We start from the raw sequence: 14,212 nt of genomic DNA on the forward strand, positions 1-14,212 counted from the left end.
GGACATCACAAGGACGTGGGCAATTTGAGATATAGTGCATGAGTAAGGAGAAGAGTTAGTGGAGGTGACCAAAGGCTTGGATGGTTATGTAGGTTTTAAAGATAACGCAAAGTGGAGGAGTTTTGAAAGACATTTATGAAGGCCTTGGCTAGATTTAACTATTCTGCTAACAATAGTGAAGCAATTTGGGTGAAAATAAGCAGAGTCTGACAGGAAGGGACAGAGAGTTTAACGGTAGCAGTGCAGCAGAGAATAAGGTCAAAGCAGAGAGTATTGGTAAAAAATTTAAATTAAAGGATCTTTATCTGAATGCATGAAGCATTCATAACAAGATAGATGAACTAGTGGCACAAATAGAGATAAATAGGTTTGATCTAATAGCCATTATTGGAGACGTGGTTGCAAGGTGACTAAGGTTGGGAACAAAATGTTCGAGTACTTGACATTTTGAAAAGACAGGCAAAATGGAAAAGGAGGGGGATTAGCACTGATAATAAAGGATGACATAAGGACAATAGAGAGAAAGGATCTCGGCTCAGAAACTTGAATCAGTAATGGTGGAGATAAGGAATAACAAGGGGCAGGAAACACTGGTGGGAGTAGATTGGACAGAATATTAATCAAGAAATAGTAGGAGCTTGCAACAAAGGTAATGCAATAATCGCGGGGGACTTTAATCATCTTATAGACTGGACATATCAAATTGGCAAAGGTAGTCTGGAGGACGAGTTCATGGAATGCATTCGGGACAGTTTCCCAGAACAGTACGCCATGGAACCAACCAGGGAACAGGCTATTTTAGATCTTGTATTGTATAATGAGATAGGATTAATTAGCAATCTCATAGTAAAAGATCCTCTGGGGCAGAGTGATCATAATATGATAGAATTTCACATTAAGTTTGAGAGTGACTTGCCTAAATCCGAAAGTAGAGACTTAAACTTAAATACGTAGGTATGAGGGACGAGTTGGCTAAGGTAAATTGGAAAAATAGATAAAAAGGTATGGCGGTAGATAAGCAGTGGCTAACATTTAAAGAAATATTTCATAATTCTCAACAAAAATACATTCCATTGAGAAACAAAAACTCCATGGGAAAAATAATCCATCTGTGACTAACTAAAGAAGTTAAGGATAGCATTAGATTGAAAGAAAAAGTTTATAATGTTCCAAAGAATAGTAGTAAGCCTGAGGATTGGGAGAGTTTCAGAAACCAGCAAAGGATGACCAAAATATTGATGATAAGGGAAAAAATAGAATATGAGAGATAATGAGCAAGTAATATAAAAACAGATTGTAAGAGCTTCTACAGGTATGTGAAAAAGAAGAGAGTAGCAAAAGGAAATGTTGGTCCCTTCGAGGCTGAGACAGAGATTATTATGGGGAATAAGGAAATGGAGAAGCGGTAAACAAATATTTTGTATCTATCTTCACAGTAGAAGACGCAAAAAGCATACCAAAAATGGTGGGGAATCAAGGTCTAATGAGGATGAGGAACTTAACATAATTAATATAAGTACAGAAAAGGTACTAGAGAAACTAATGGGACTAAAAGCTGAAAAATCCCCTGGACCTGAAGGCCTACATCCTAGGGTTTTAAAACAGGTGGCTGCAGAGATGGTGGATGCATTTGGTTTTGATCTGCCAAAATCCCCTTGATTCTAGAATGGTCCCAGTGGATTGGAATGTCGCAAATGTAACACCGCTATTCAAGAAAGGAGGGAGAGAGAAAACAGGGAACTACAGGTCAGTTAGCCTGACATCAGTCGTCGGGAAAATGCTGGAATCCATTGTTACGGAAGTGGTATCAGGGCACTTAGAAAATCATAACATGATTAGGCAGAGTCAGCATGGTTTTATGAAAGGGAAATCGTGTTTGACAAATTTATTTGAGTTTTTTGAGGATGTAACGAGCAGGGTAGATAAAGGGGAACCAGTGGATGTGGTATATTTGGATTTCCAAAAGACATTCGATAAGGTGCCACATAAAAGGGTATTACACAAGATAAGGGCTCATGGGGTTGGGGTAGTATCGTAGCATGGATCGAGGATTGGTTAACGGACAGAAAACCGAGAGTAGGGATAAACAAGTCTTTTTCAGGTTGACGGGCTGTAACTAGTGGGGTATCACAAGGATCAGTGCTGGGGCCTCAGCTATTTACAATCTATATTAATGACCTAGATGAAGTGACTGAGTGTAATATATCCAAGTTTGCTGATGATATAAAGCTAGGTGGGACAGTAAGCTGTGAGGAGAACACAAAGAATCTGCAAAGGGATATACATAGATTAAGTGAGCGGGCAGTAAGGTGGCAGATGGAGTATAATGTAGGGAAATGTGAGGTTATTCACTTTGGTAGGAAGAATAGAAAAACTGAATATTTTCTAAATGGTGAGAAACTTTTAAATGTTGGTGTTCAGAGAGATTTGGGTGTTCTTGCGCAAGAAACACAGAAAGCTAGCAAGCAGGTACAGCAGCAATAAAGAAGGCAAATGGCATGATGGCCTTTATTACAAGGAGGTTGGAGTAAAAGAGTATGAAAGTCTTATATAATTGCACAGGGCCTTGGCGATACCACACCTGGAGTACTGTGCACAATTTTGGTCTCCTTATCTAAGGAAGAATATACTTGCCTTGTATGCGGTGCAACAAAGTTTCACTAGATTGTTTGCTGGAGTGAAAGGGCTTTCCTATGAGGAGAGATTGTGTATAATGGGCCTATACTCTCTGGAGTTTAGAAGAATGAGAGGTGATCTCATTGAAAGATACAAAATTCTGAAGGGGATTGACAGGGTAGATGCTGAGAGGTTGTTTCCCCTGGCTGGAGTGTCTAGAACTCGGGGCATAGCCTCAGACTAAGGGGTGGGCCAGTTAGGTCTGAGATTAGGAGGAATTTCTTCACATGTGAATTTTTGGAATTCTCTGCCCAGAGGGCAGAGTCTCTGAGTGTATTCAAGGCTGAGATAGATAGATCTTTGAATACTAGGGGAATCAAGGGATATGGAGATCAAGTGGGAAAGTGGAATTGAGGTCAAGGATCAAACCATGATCTTATTGAATGGCGGGGCAGGCTCAAGGGGCCATATGGCTTACTCCTGCTCCTATTTCTTATGTTCTTTTGAAAGTTTAGAAAATGCACTGATAAAAGAAGATCGGTTAAGTTGATCTAACACCTTTTCTTCCTGCTTGATGCCTTCACTTGAAACTTCGCTGGGGTTCACCTGTAGTTCAATGTGATATGCAGTTGTGAAGCTGTACTTGAAGGTCCCTCGAACGTTTTCTTTAAATGGTTCATTTATCTGAAATCTATTGCTATCTTTTCATATATTTGTAAGTAAATTTCCGATAATTCATGTTAAGTTGAATTGACTGAAGAGGGAAAGAAGAGTAATTTGCCACTTGCTGCATTCTGACCCAGTGGACAGTGATAACGGCCTATCATCACTCGCCGGCTGTCATTAGTAGGACTTTATTATCGCAATTGATTTAGTTACAAAGGAAGAAGTGTTTTTGTTACATTCAGGAACCTTTTCTCAATCTGCATCTATCCACAGACATCTTGAGAGTTTTTGAATTTTGGAGATTGTACTTAATGGTCTCTCCCAGATTGGTGGATGAGAGGGATGTGTCTTTGACATCAATTTTTTTGGCATATGTTATGTCCATCTCAAATCCTGAAATTGTCCCATATCTCTTTCCTCTACGAATATGAACACTAATAAATATATTTATAGCTTCCATCTAATTCGATTTTAGAATTTCACATGAATATCATAAAGTGTAGACTTTGCTTTTGACTCATTTTAAGTGCATAGGATGCTCCAGAATTCTGTGATATGATTTGCCCAGATATCTGAAGCGTGCCATATGGCTTGGTGTCTATTGTGCAGATGAGACCTTCAACAAGAGGGAAGATTGAGAATAGTGCCTTTTAAACAATGTTGTCGAATGGAAAATGTTGCTATTTTATTCATTAACATTGATACAAGTTACAGGACCTGTGCTGCACTCTCTCTGAGAATATGTTTTGGGACATTTCAATCCAACTGCTCGCTGTGTTCAAAAGCCTTACTGTTCATGTGCAGAATGTTAATTACATTTTTATGGTAATCTTACTGGAACTGATGGAACTTCCTGACCATATTTATAGCATTCACTTCCTTTAGCTGCTGATCTTTGTCTTCAAGAATTGGTATGTAGTTAAAAGTGGAGTGTGGCCTGTTAAAGTTTCCATAAGCTGTTTCTATAGGTACTGCAGAAGCTTAATGACTAATTTGGGTTTTTTATATTTACATTCTCCCATTTACATCCATGCATCATCATAGGCAGTCCCTCGGAATCAAGGAAGACTTGCTTCCACTCCTAAAGTGAGTTCTTTGGTGGCTGAACAGTCCAACGCGAGAGCCACAGACCCTGTCACAGGTGGGACAGATATTCGTCGGGGGAAGGGGGGATGGCGGCACTGATTTACCACACGCTACTTCCGCTGCCTGCGCCTGACTTCTTCACGCTCGCAGCGTTGAGATTCAAAGAGCTCAACGCCCTCCCGGATGCACTTTCTCCATCTAGGACAGTTTTCGGCCAGGGTCTCCCAGGATTCAGTGGTGATGTCGCGTTTCACCAGGGAGGCTTTGAGGGTGTCCTTGTAACGTTTCCACTGCCCATCTTTGGCTCACTTGCCATGAAGGAACTCCGCATAGAGCAGTTGCTTCGGGAGTCTCGTGTCAGGCATGCGAACTATGTGGCCTGCCCAGCGAAGCTGATCGAGTGTGGTTAGTGCTTCAGTGCTGGGGATGTTAGCCTGGGCGAGGACACTGATGTTGGTGCGTCTGTCCTCCCAGGGGATTTGCAGGATCTTGCGGAAACATCGTTGGTGATATATCTCCAGCGACTTGATGTGTCTTCTGTAAGTCGTCCATGCCTCTGATCCATACAGGAGGGTGGGTGTTACTACAGCCCTGTCGACCATGAGCTTGATGGTAGATTTGAGGGCCTGGTCTTTTCCTCAGGCGGCCGAAGGCTGCACTGGCGCACTGGAGGTGATGTTGAATTTCCGCATCAATGTCTGCCTTTGTTGACAAGAGACGCCTGAGGTATGGGAAATGGTCCACGTTGTCGAGGGCCGCATCGTGAATCTTGAAGACTGGGGAGCAGTGCTGTGCAGCGAGGACAGGCTGGTGGAGGACTTTTGTCTTATGGATGTTAAGCGTAAGGCCAAAGTTTTCATATGCCTCAGTGAATACATTGACTATATCCTGGAGTTCAGCCTCCGTATGTGCGCAGACGCAGGCGTCGTCCGCGTACTGCAGTTCAACGATAGAGGTTTGGGTGGTCTTGGACCTGGTCTGGAGACGGCGTAGGTTAAACAGCTTCCCACTGGTTCTGTAGTTTAGTTCCACTCCAGCGGGGAACTTGTTGAGTGAGGTGGAGCATGGCAGCAAGGAAGATTGAGAAGAGGGTTGGAGTGATGACGCAGCTCTGTTTGACCCCGGTTCGGATGTGGATTGGGTCTATAACGGATCCGCTGGTAAGGATCACGGCCTGCATGTCGTCGTGGAGCAGGCGAAGGATGTTGACAAACGAAAGGCGGCACCCAAAACGGAGGAGGATGCTCCATAAGCCCTCACGGTCGACAGTGTCAAAGGCCTTTGTAAGATTGAAAAAGGCCATGTATAAGAGCCGGCGCTGCCCCCTGCATTTTTCCTGCAGCTGTCGTGCTGCAAAGATCATGTCCGTTGTGCCCCGTAGGGGACGAAATCCACACTGTGACTCCGGGAGGAACTCCTCGGCCACAGGGAGAAGATGGTTGAGGAGGATTCTAGCGACAACCTTCCCAGTGGTTGATAGCAGGGAGATTCCCCTGGAGTTACCGCAGTCGGATTTGTTCCTCTTTTTAAAAAATGGACATGATCACTGCATCTCTGAGATCACCTGGCATGCTTTCCTCCCTCCAAATGAGAGAGATGAGATCATGTATCCGCACTAACAGCGTCTCTCTGCCATATTTTAACACCTCAGCAGGAATTCCATCCGCACCCGTAGCCTTGTTCTTGAGCTGTTTTATGGCTTTGCCTACCTCGTGCAGCGTTGGAGTTTCACCGAGGTGATGGCGGGTTGCATGTGCAGGATGGAGTTGAGAACACGCGAGTCAAAGGCAGAGTCTTGATTGAGAAGATCTTCAAAGTGCTCCTTCCAGCGGGCCCTGACAGCCTTGGTGTCCTTGCTGAGTGTTTCCCCATTCTTTGCCAGGAGTGGGGTGGGCCCTTGGGAGTTTGGAATGTAGGTGGCCTTGACTGCAGTGAAGAATCCTCGTATGTCATGGCTGTCGGTGAGTTGTTGTATCACCTGCACTTTCTCCATCCACCACCTGTTTTTTAGGTCCCGGGTTTTTTGTTGGACCTCAGCCTTGAGCCGTCTGTAACGTTGCTTTGTAGCTCCCGAGTTTGGTTATTGCTTAAGGCTCAAAAATGCTCTGCGCTTATGATCTATTAGCTCTTGGATCTCCTGATCATTTTCATCAAACCAGTCCTGGTGTTTTCTGGTTGAGTAACCAAGTGTCTTTTCACAGGCACTGGTTATGGAGGCCTGGAGGGCAGACCAAGCGCTGTGGGCATTGACCATCTCAAGGTCATCTCTTAGCTGAGTCTTTAAGTGCCCTGGCATTAATTTTTTTGCGGCACTGCTTCTGTTGTCCCCTCTGCTTTGGGACTTTGTTAATATTGATGGATCGGATTAGGTGATGGTCCATCCAGCAGTCATCAGCTCCCATCATGGTAAGGGTGATGCGCACATCCTTGCGATCCTTGGCTCGGATGATGACATAGTCCAGCAGGTGCCAGTGTTTGGAGCGAGGGAGTTGCCAGGATGCCTTGTATTTGTCCCTCCTGGCAGAACAGGGTGTTGGTGATGAGGAGTTCGTGTTCTAGACAGTTTGTCAGGAGTAGGGTGCTGTTGGAGTTGGATTTCCCTACCCCCTCTCTGCCAATCACGCCTTCCCAGAGGGCTGTGTCTTTGCTGACCCTGGCATTAAAGTCTCCGAGGAGGATCAGTTTGTTGTCCTTGGGGTCGCAGGACAGCGATGTCTCGAGGTTGGAATAAAAACCCTCTTTAGCCTCATCCATTGCATCTTAGGGCACACGCACTGATGACAGTGGCGCATTGGTTCCGGGATAGGGTAAGGCGAAGGATCATCGGGCGTTCGTTAATCCCGCAGGGGGAGTCTTTGGGGCGGTTGGACAGTTCATTTTTGACGACATCCATGCATCCTTTATTAGGAAAGCTATAATCCTCCATGCTACTACTTCTTTTCAGCTGCCATATGTATTCGATATTCAGCTGATGATGACTTGTCTGAAAATGACCCTGAACTGCTAAATTTGGAAAATTGCACACTCTTACATTATGAACTTCTGAGCTCTATAATATGAATGAGGTCATGCGTTTACATTCTTGGGCTCTCCGCTGATCCTATAACCCTGTGTATGTTTAATATACATTACTGGCACTGTGTGAATCCAATGGATATGGATTATATATATTTGCTTTTATTGAGGCACAAAGCCAAAGAAGGCAATATTAGGATAGATGACTAAAAGCCTGGTAGAAGAGGTAGATTTTAGGGAACATCTTAAAGGAGGCGAGGTTTAGAGTGGAATTCCAGATCTTGGGGACCTTAACGGCCAAAGTCATGGCTGAAAATGGTGGGGCAAAGGAAATGGGGGATGCACAAGAGGCCAGAGTTGGAGGAACGCAGAGTTCTTGGAAGGTCACTGGGATGGAGGAGTTTACAGAGATAGACAGAGCCAAGGGATTTGAGCACAAGGATGAGAATTTTAAAATTGAGGCGTTGGTGGACTAGGTGCCAATGTAGGTCAGCGAGCACAAGTAAGCGGGACTTGGTGTGAATTAGGATTCATGTAAGTCAGAAACTCCTATTACTATGAATGAGAAACACCCCCAAACACTACATTAAAAAAAATTTAAAACACCTCACATAAATACATTATAGAAATTAAAGATGATAGAAATGTATTTAACAAAAAAAATTAGTCTTTTTTTTTAAGTTTTAATTATGGTTTAAATTCAATTTACCTTAATGAGCAGGGTTTTTAACATTACAATGTGATTTTAAAATTTTATTTTTCTATGTTTTTGTATGTTTTAAAACTCTTAAGCTGGTAAAATCAGGCTATGCAGGGCTAGAGATGGGCAAATAACCCAATCTCTGCCGTGGGAATATCCTTCTCCCCGAGATGCGGAGGATCTGTCAAGCCAGAAATGTGACGGATTGGAAAAGCCGGTTTTTGGCGCATGCGCATTGCGTGCCGAAAACTGCCTTTTGCGATGCTTTCCTGGGTCCGTATGGGCCTGGGGAGGCCGGGATTTCAAGGCCATTATTTTTTTTTCTCCCTTCCTCTGCTTCTCTTTCCCCGCCACCCCCCCCCCCACAAGACATCTTTAAGTTTCCTAAGCCATATTCCATTCCTTTACTACTATCCCTGTAATACTCTATTCTGTTACGAATTATGCAGAACTGAGCAAGAGCGACACTTTGAAATTGTTGTTCCTTTTGGAGAAGCTTTGCTGCTTTTCCTGCCTGTCTGGATGTAAATAGGCAGCCACAATGTAGGGAACTGCATGTGTCCAGCTGCATCCTCTCGCTCCCTGATGCAATTTGTTCAAAAACTGTTATACTTGGTCTCCATGAACAAGATGACTTGCCTTCTTGGATGTACTCACAAGTTACAACATTAAATCACAGTTTGTGAAAATAAAATCTCTAGTCCAATCTTTAAAGCAAAAAAAAATTGACTTTTTTTTGCAACCATTGCAGCATTAGTTTAGAGAAAATTGTATCTATTCTGCATCTTGCAAATTCCTGTTGTGAAAGCACAAACTGTAAAATCCAATAATGTTGTGAAACTTAATTGTTTGAATGCGAGCTGACGAAATCAACATACCTTCAAATAGAAAATGCACAAATTGATTTGGCCCGGAAATCCGTGTAAAAGGATTTTAATAGAAATAAGTAAGATTGAAAGCTACGGGTAGATGATTTTTCTTTTCCCCCAAGAAGATTCTTATTCTTTACTTCGGATTGGTCTACTTTCCTTCCCAGGGTGGGTGGAGAACAGGAAAGATTAAGGTCAGGCTGGCGTAGCACATACTGGTAGCTGAACAAATGTTAGCGTTTACATTGACTTGGACCGCCTGCTGGGCTACAGAGAAGCCAATCGAAACAAAGTGCCAGTTAAGCTGTCAGCCGAACTGTTTACTTGTACTGTTCAGTTCACTGCTGTCCATGCAGAGAAGGTTGCAAGGTTGCTAAGGAACTATTTAGTTTTTCATATAGGCAGGTACAAGCAGATATCATTCAGTCAATTGCTGGAAACCATGGCCTATTACTCTCGGTGCTTTGTTTTGGAATGTAATTATTTGAACCACAGGCAACAGCAACAACAGCCTAATGCTTCTGTCTCTGTAAGTATGTTGTGTCTTCCAACTAAACATGTTTAATAACAGTACCAGAAATTAAATGGCTTTGGTGTTGCAGGCTGTAAGCGGATTCGAAACAGCTCTGGATTTCCTGTGATTATATGGGCTACCCAGCTGTTATTAGATGTTAAATTTATGAACAGGGTATTGTAGGTGTTCTCCAGGGAATTGAAAAGGGACATGATCAAATACAATACTGCATACAAATAAGGCATTTTTATTTTTGAAAATGGTTTAGCAAAGGGTGACTGTTGAATAGGTTGTTTTGTGGTTTAGAATAATGATACCTTAGAAATTGCTGACTGAAGTTCAAACTTGGCTTTTTAACAAAACAAATAATTTTCAGTTGATTCTTGTGCATACAGTTCTATTGAGTTGATTTGTTGTGAGGCAAATTAGACAGGAAGCAGCAACAGGTTTTTTTGTACAGTAATACATTTTGTGCCAATGACCTCTTGTTTAGGATCGAGAACATTACAAAAGGAACAATAATGTGTATTTCTTCTGAGATGTTCACTGTGCAAATGAACTTTTGAAGGATAATGCTGGGAAACGCATTTTTACAAATGGAAAACAGCATTTAATCATGTGCCAGCTGGAATGTAATAGCAGCTTTACTTGGGCGGTAACATGTTTGTTGACACAAGTACTTTTGAGAAACGGTTACTATTTCATATCACAAAAGGTCAAGATCAGTGTAAATAAAAAGGCTCCAAAGATAATGACAGCTCTAGAAATTGAAGGAGCTGATTAGCTTTGACTTTTGTTTGAAGAGCAGGCACATTTTCATGTGTTAAATAATGACAGTTATTTGAACACGTAATGTAAAAATGGTATAGTATTGATATATGTTCTTTCATGCAATCCATTTAACGCTGGATTAGTAGTATAATTTGTGCCAAGATTGTAGCAATTTGTTTTGGCAAGTTTTTGCTATTACTGCCAATTACAAAACATTAAACCCCGCACAAGAAGATCTGCCTACCAGTTAATGTAGTGGGTAGCTGAGGCATTAATTCACATGCGTATTTCTGTGGGTGGAAAAACACAGCTCTTCATTCCTAGAGGAAATGAGCTCCATTGTAATGATAGTATGCCCATTAGGAGAATTAATTTTATCTAGTAGGACTACCCAATTAATTAAATTAATCTGTGGGTTAAAAAAAAGCATAATAACAATGTGCGTGCGTGCCTTTGCACCAACATTTCTTATTTTTAAAAAAAGCCGTTACAGCAAAGTGCATGAAAGAAGTGAGCTGTGCATTTAGTGAAATTGCCTTTTTAAGTTATTGACTGAGCTGTCATGGGTTGATTATCTTTTTATTAACAGTATTATAATTACACAGGCCATGATGTAGTACTGTGTGTCCGACTTGTGGACCAAAAAAAATGACAAAAGAGGGTCATAATTACCACTCTTGCTGAATCTCTGATCTTTTAAAGTGATTTAAAAGATCAGCACTTTAATTATAGAATTGTTTTTATTAAGTTTACATTGAGTACTTGCTTCCACAGAAGTGAAACACCACCCTATAAATCTAGTACTCTGTAATGTAGTTCGATATGCCTTGACGCTGAGAATGAATGAGATGTTGTGATGTTCACAGCCCCACTTTCTTAATATAAGCAGAATTTCTTCTCATCCAGAAATTGATTTGTTTGAGTAAAGGTTTCACCTGAGTCTTTTTCATTCTTTTCTATTAATTACTATCAATGTAGGTTGTGATATATGTCCTGGCCAATATTTATCCCTCAATCAACATTACAAAAACCGATTACCTGGTCATTATCACATTGCTGTTTGTGGAAGCTTGCTGTGTGCAAATTGGCTGTCACGTTTCCTACATTACAACAGTGATTACTCTCCAAAAGTATTTCATTGGCTGTAAAGCACTTTGAGACGTCCGGTGGTCGTGAAAGGCACTTTATAAATCCAGGTTTTTCATTTGTATACAGTGTGTGTATATTATAATATTGTCTGTTAATAAACTCTAAAATGCCCGAATATCACATCTTGTTTTACAATAAATCATTGCTTTATATCTGAAAGTCTTTACTTTATTTCGACTTTCCACCAAACGGAAAGTCCCCATCCGAGAGGACGGACAGTAGCCTGCTTTCCAAGCCTTTGGCGTTGTTTCTTTTGAGTCAGTAACTAGGAGATGGACAAAAACATTTTGAAAGCCTTGTATTTGATTTTCCGTTTTGCCCTTTGAGGAAGCGATAGGTTGCTGTGTGTCACCTCTCCCCAAGGAACTGTCTATATAAGGAATTATCCTTCTTACCAGTGCGTTTTACAGCTGGACAGTGTAGGACAACTAGGGAGGCTTTCCAGATTCCAATATAGATTTTGATATTGAGTCAAATCAACAGATTTTTCAAACTTAATTAGTTGAGACAGTTAATTAAAAGAACAAACAGTCTGTTGAATATTGTATGCTCAAAGCTTGACCAGAGGATAAGGAAGATGTTTTTTCAGTCTACTAATCTAAAGCAGAGACTGACTGCTACCCTACTCTGTATTGGACAGAAAATTGAGCTTTCAAGGGAGAAATACTTCCAAGTCTAAGGTGAATATAGATGTGATTTTCTTTTTAGCGATAACAAAATTATATCAATCACACCACAGCTACAGTATTGATCCTTTAACACATTGCAAATGGCAAATGTGATCTCAGCTGTTAACTTCACCTAATCTGCAGTAAATTCCTTCCAGTTATGTCTGTGATGCTTTGTGTAGATCGGACCTCAAATTATTGACTAAATTGTCCAGAATTTCTGACGAGAACAATTTTATGTGAAAGGAAGTGTTGTTTGTACAGGATGCCAGAAGTTTTCACGTTGTATATAAGGGTACATTCAGTAATACTGCGATCCCAGCCTGGACCAGACATCGGGCTACAACAAGGTAGCTCTCTTTGGGTGCAATGCCCTGCTGGAATCATTGAATTTACCCTATATGGTGTAGATATGATCTCGTAACAACTTCTAAACTGAGTACATTACCCAGTTGTGGAATGAAACCATATTTAGTTACCTGGTGAGTATTATGTGCAATGCTGCCTCATCAGGATCAGCCTTTTCTTACATTTTGTGAAATTTTTGATTATAATTTTTTTTTAAATTAGATACAAATCAGACAATGTATAAATACAGAAGAGTAGAATCTTACTTTGAGTCCTACTGATTTCTTTTATCTTTCATTTCTTATATGAATTTACCACAGATTCTATATTAAAACATTGTCGGTAACCTCACTTGAAGTGGCCATTCCAAACTTGAAAAGCCTGGACAATGATTGTCAGAGTTGCTTGACTGTGAAAAGCCATTACCGCTGAGCCCATTTCTGTCCTCACCATTCACTCGCAACAGCAACCATCATAACCAGGAGCAAGGAATACTGGCTGAACTAATTTTCTTTCCCTAGCTAAGGGATGTTGCAGCCATCTGTTGGTTAACTCAACACCTGTTGAATAGCCTGCAGATGCTCATTGCCAAGGACCAGGTACCTGTACCTGTTCCACAGAGGAGCATTAACTTATGCTCCTCAGCAGAATAGCAAGAGGAAAAAATTAAAGGAAAAATCACAACACGCTTGCTGTGCAACAAGAAATATTGCTGTACTTAGTGACAAAGGAGATGATTTTATGTAAATCCACACTAATAATTATTGTGCAGAAACTGTTCGGTTGATTTAAGCTGTGCATCCACTGTATTTGCTTCAGAACAAATTTTCTAATGAGAGAGACTATTTTATCTGACCATCCCTTTCTTTGATTTTTCTTGCAGATCACGTCTAATGCCGAGGTTGAAAGAATCGCGTTCTCACGAGTCTTTGCTCAGTCCCAGTAGTGCAGTAGAGGCACTGGATCTCAGTATGGAGGAAGAAGTCATGATTAAATCTGTACACAGCAGCATTCTGGGACAAGATTACTGTTTTGAGGTAAGCAGAGAAGCACCAACAAGCAGTATTTGCACCAACTGGTAGTTCAGTGAGTTTAGTATTTGCACAGCAATAGAAAATAGCCTGATAGCTTAACTGGTTTATCAAGTGGGTAGCTGAGCCAAACAGCAAAAACATAGAGGGGACGAAATTTCCCTCCGCCCCAAAAGGGATGGATAATTCGAATTAAATGAATATTCTCCACCCGAATCCATGGGGCGGAGAATAGAGGGGAATTGCCCTCTTTTGCTTTTTTAATTTGTTGCGGTGGTGTTTGGGGTGGCAGTGCATCGGGAGCGGGACGGAAGGCGGGTGGTTTCATCAGCGCCGCACTGAACATCAGCTGACACGTCACAACGTCCCTCCCCTTCAGTTAAAGGGGAGGGCTGCTGCGAGCTCTGCAGCCACTTTAGTGGTGTCCACTGGGCCACCAGGGAGGGCTTCGGCCTGGCCAGTGGCCTGGCACCGGCTACCTGAGAATCGGCCGACAATTAAAATAAAATGCCGGCCATGGCAGTGCACCCTCCCATTTAAGGACGGATGCGCCACCCAGCCACTGGCAGCTTCCTACCGGCAAAAGCTGTCGGGGGCACCGACCAGTGGCCACTCTGCTCCGGCGGGGCAATTTCCCTCGCGGGATGGAAAGGGGTCCCTAGCGGGCGCAAAGGGGTTGACATATGCCCAACAAGATGGGGAACATGGGGCGCGGCCCCGGGCAATTTCGGATGGATTGGCCCATCCGCCTGCCCCGGTCGGCAAGGCCTCATCGCCCC

General features: G+C 42.2%; 1 protein-coding gene across 8 annotated transcripts in view; it reads left to right on the top strand.

The window, feature by feature from the left end:
* The window catches only part of LOC139232434 (disabled homolog 2-interacting protein-like), a 1,003,994-nt gene that overhangs the window by 870,652 nt on the left and 119,130 nt on the right, over positions 1-14,212 (top strand). For all 8 annotated transcript variants that reach the window (XM_070862610.1, XM_070862602.1, XM_070862603.1 and 5 more), the window contains one exon: positions 13,286-13,439. In XM_070862610.1, the coding sequence (XP_070718711.1) occupies positions 13,286-13,439 (154 nt within the window). The remainder of the gene's footprint in view (positions 1-13,285; positions 13,440-14,212) is intronic.

The sequence above is a fragment of the Pristiophorus japonicus genome, chromosome 20, assembly GCF_044704955.1.
Source record: "Pristiophorus japonicus isolate sPriJap1 chromosome 20, sPriJap1.hap1, whole genome shotgun sequence".
Taxonomy (NCBI): Eukaryota; Metazoa; Chordata; class Chondrichthyes; family Pristiophoridae; genus Pristiophorus; species Pristiophorus japonicus.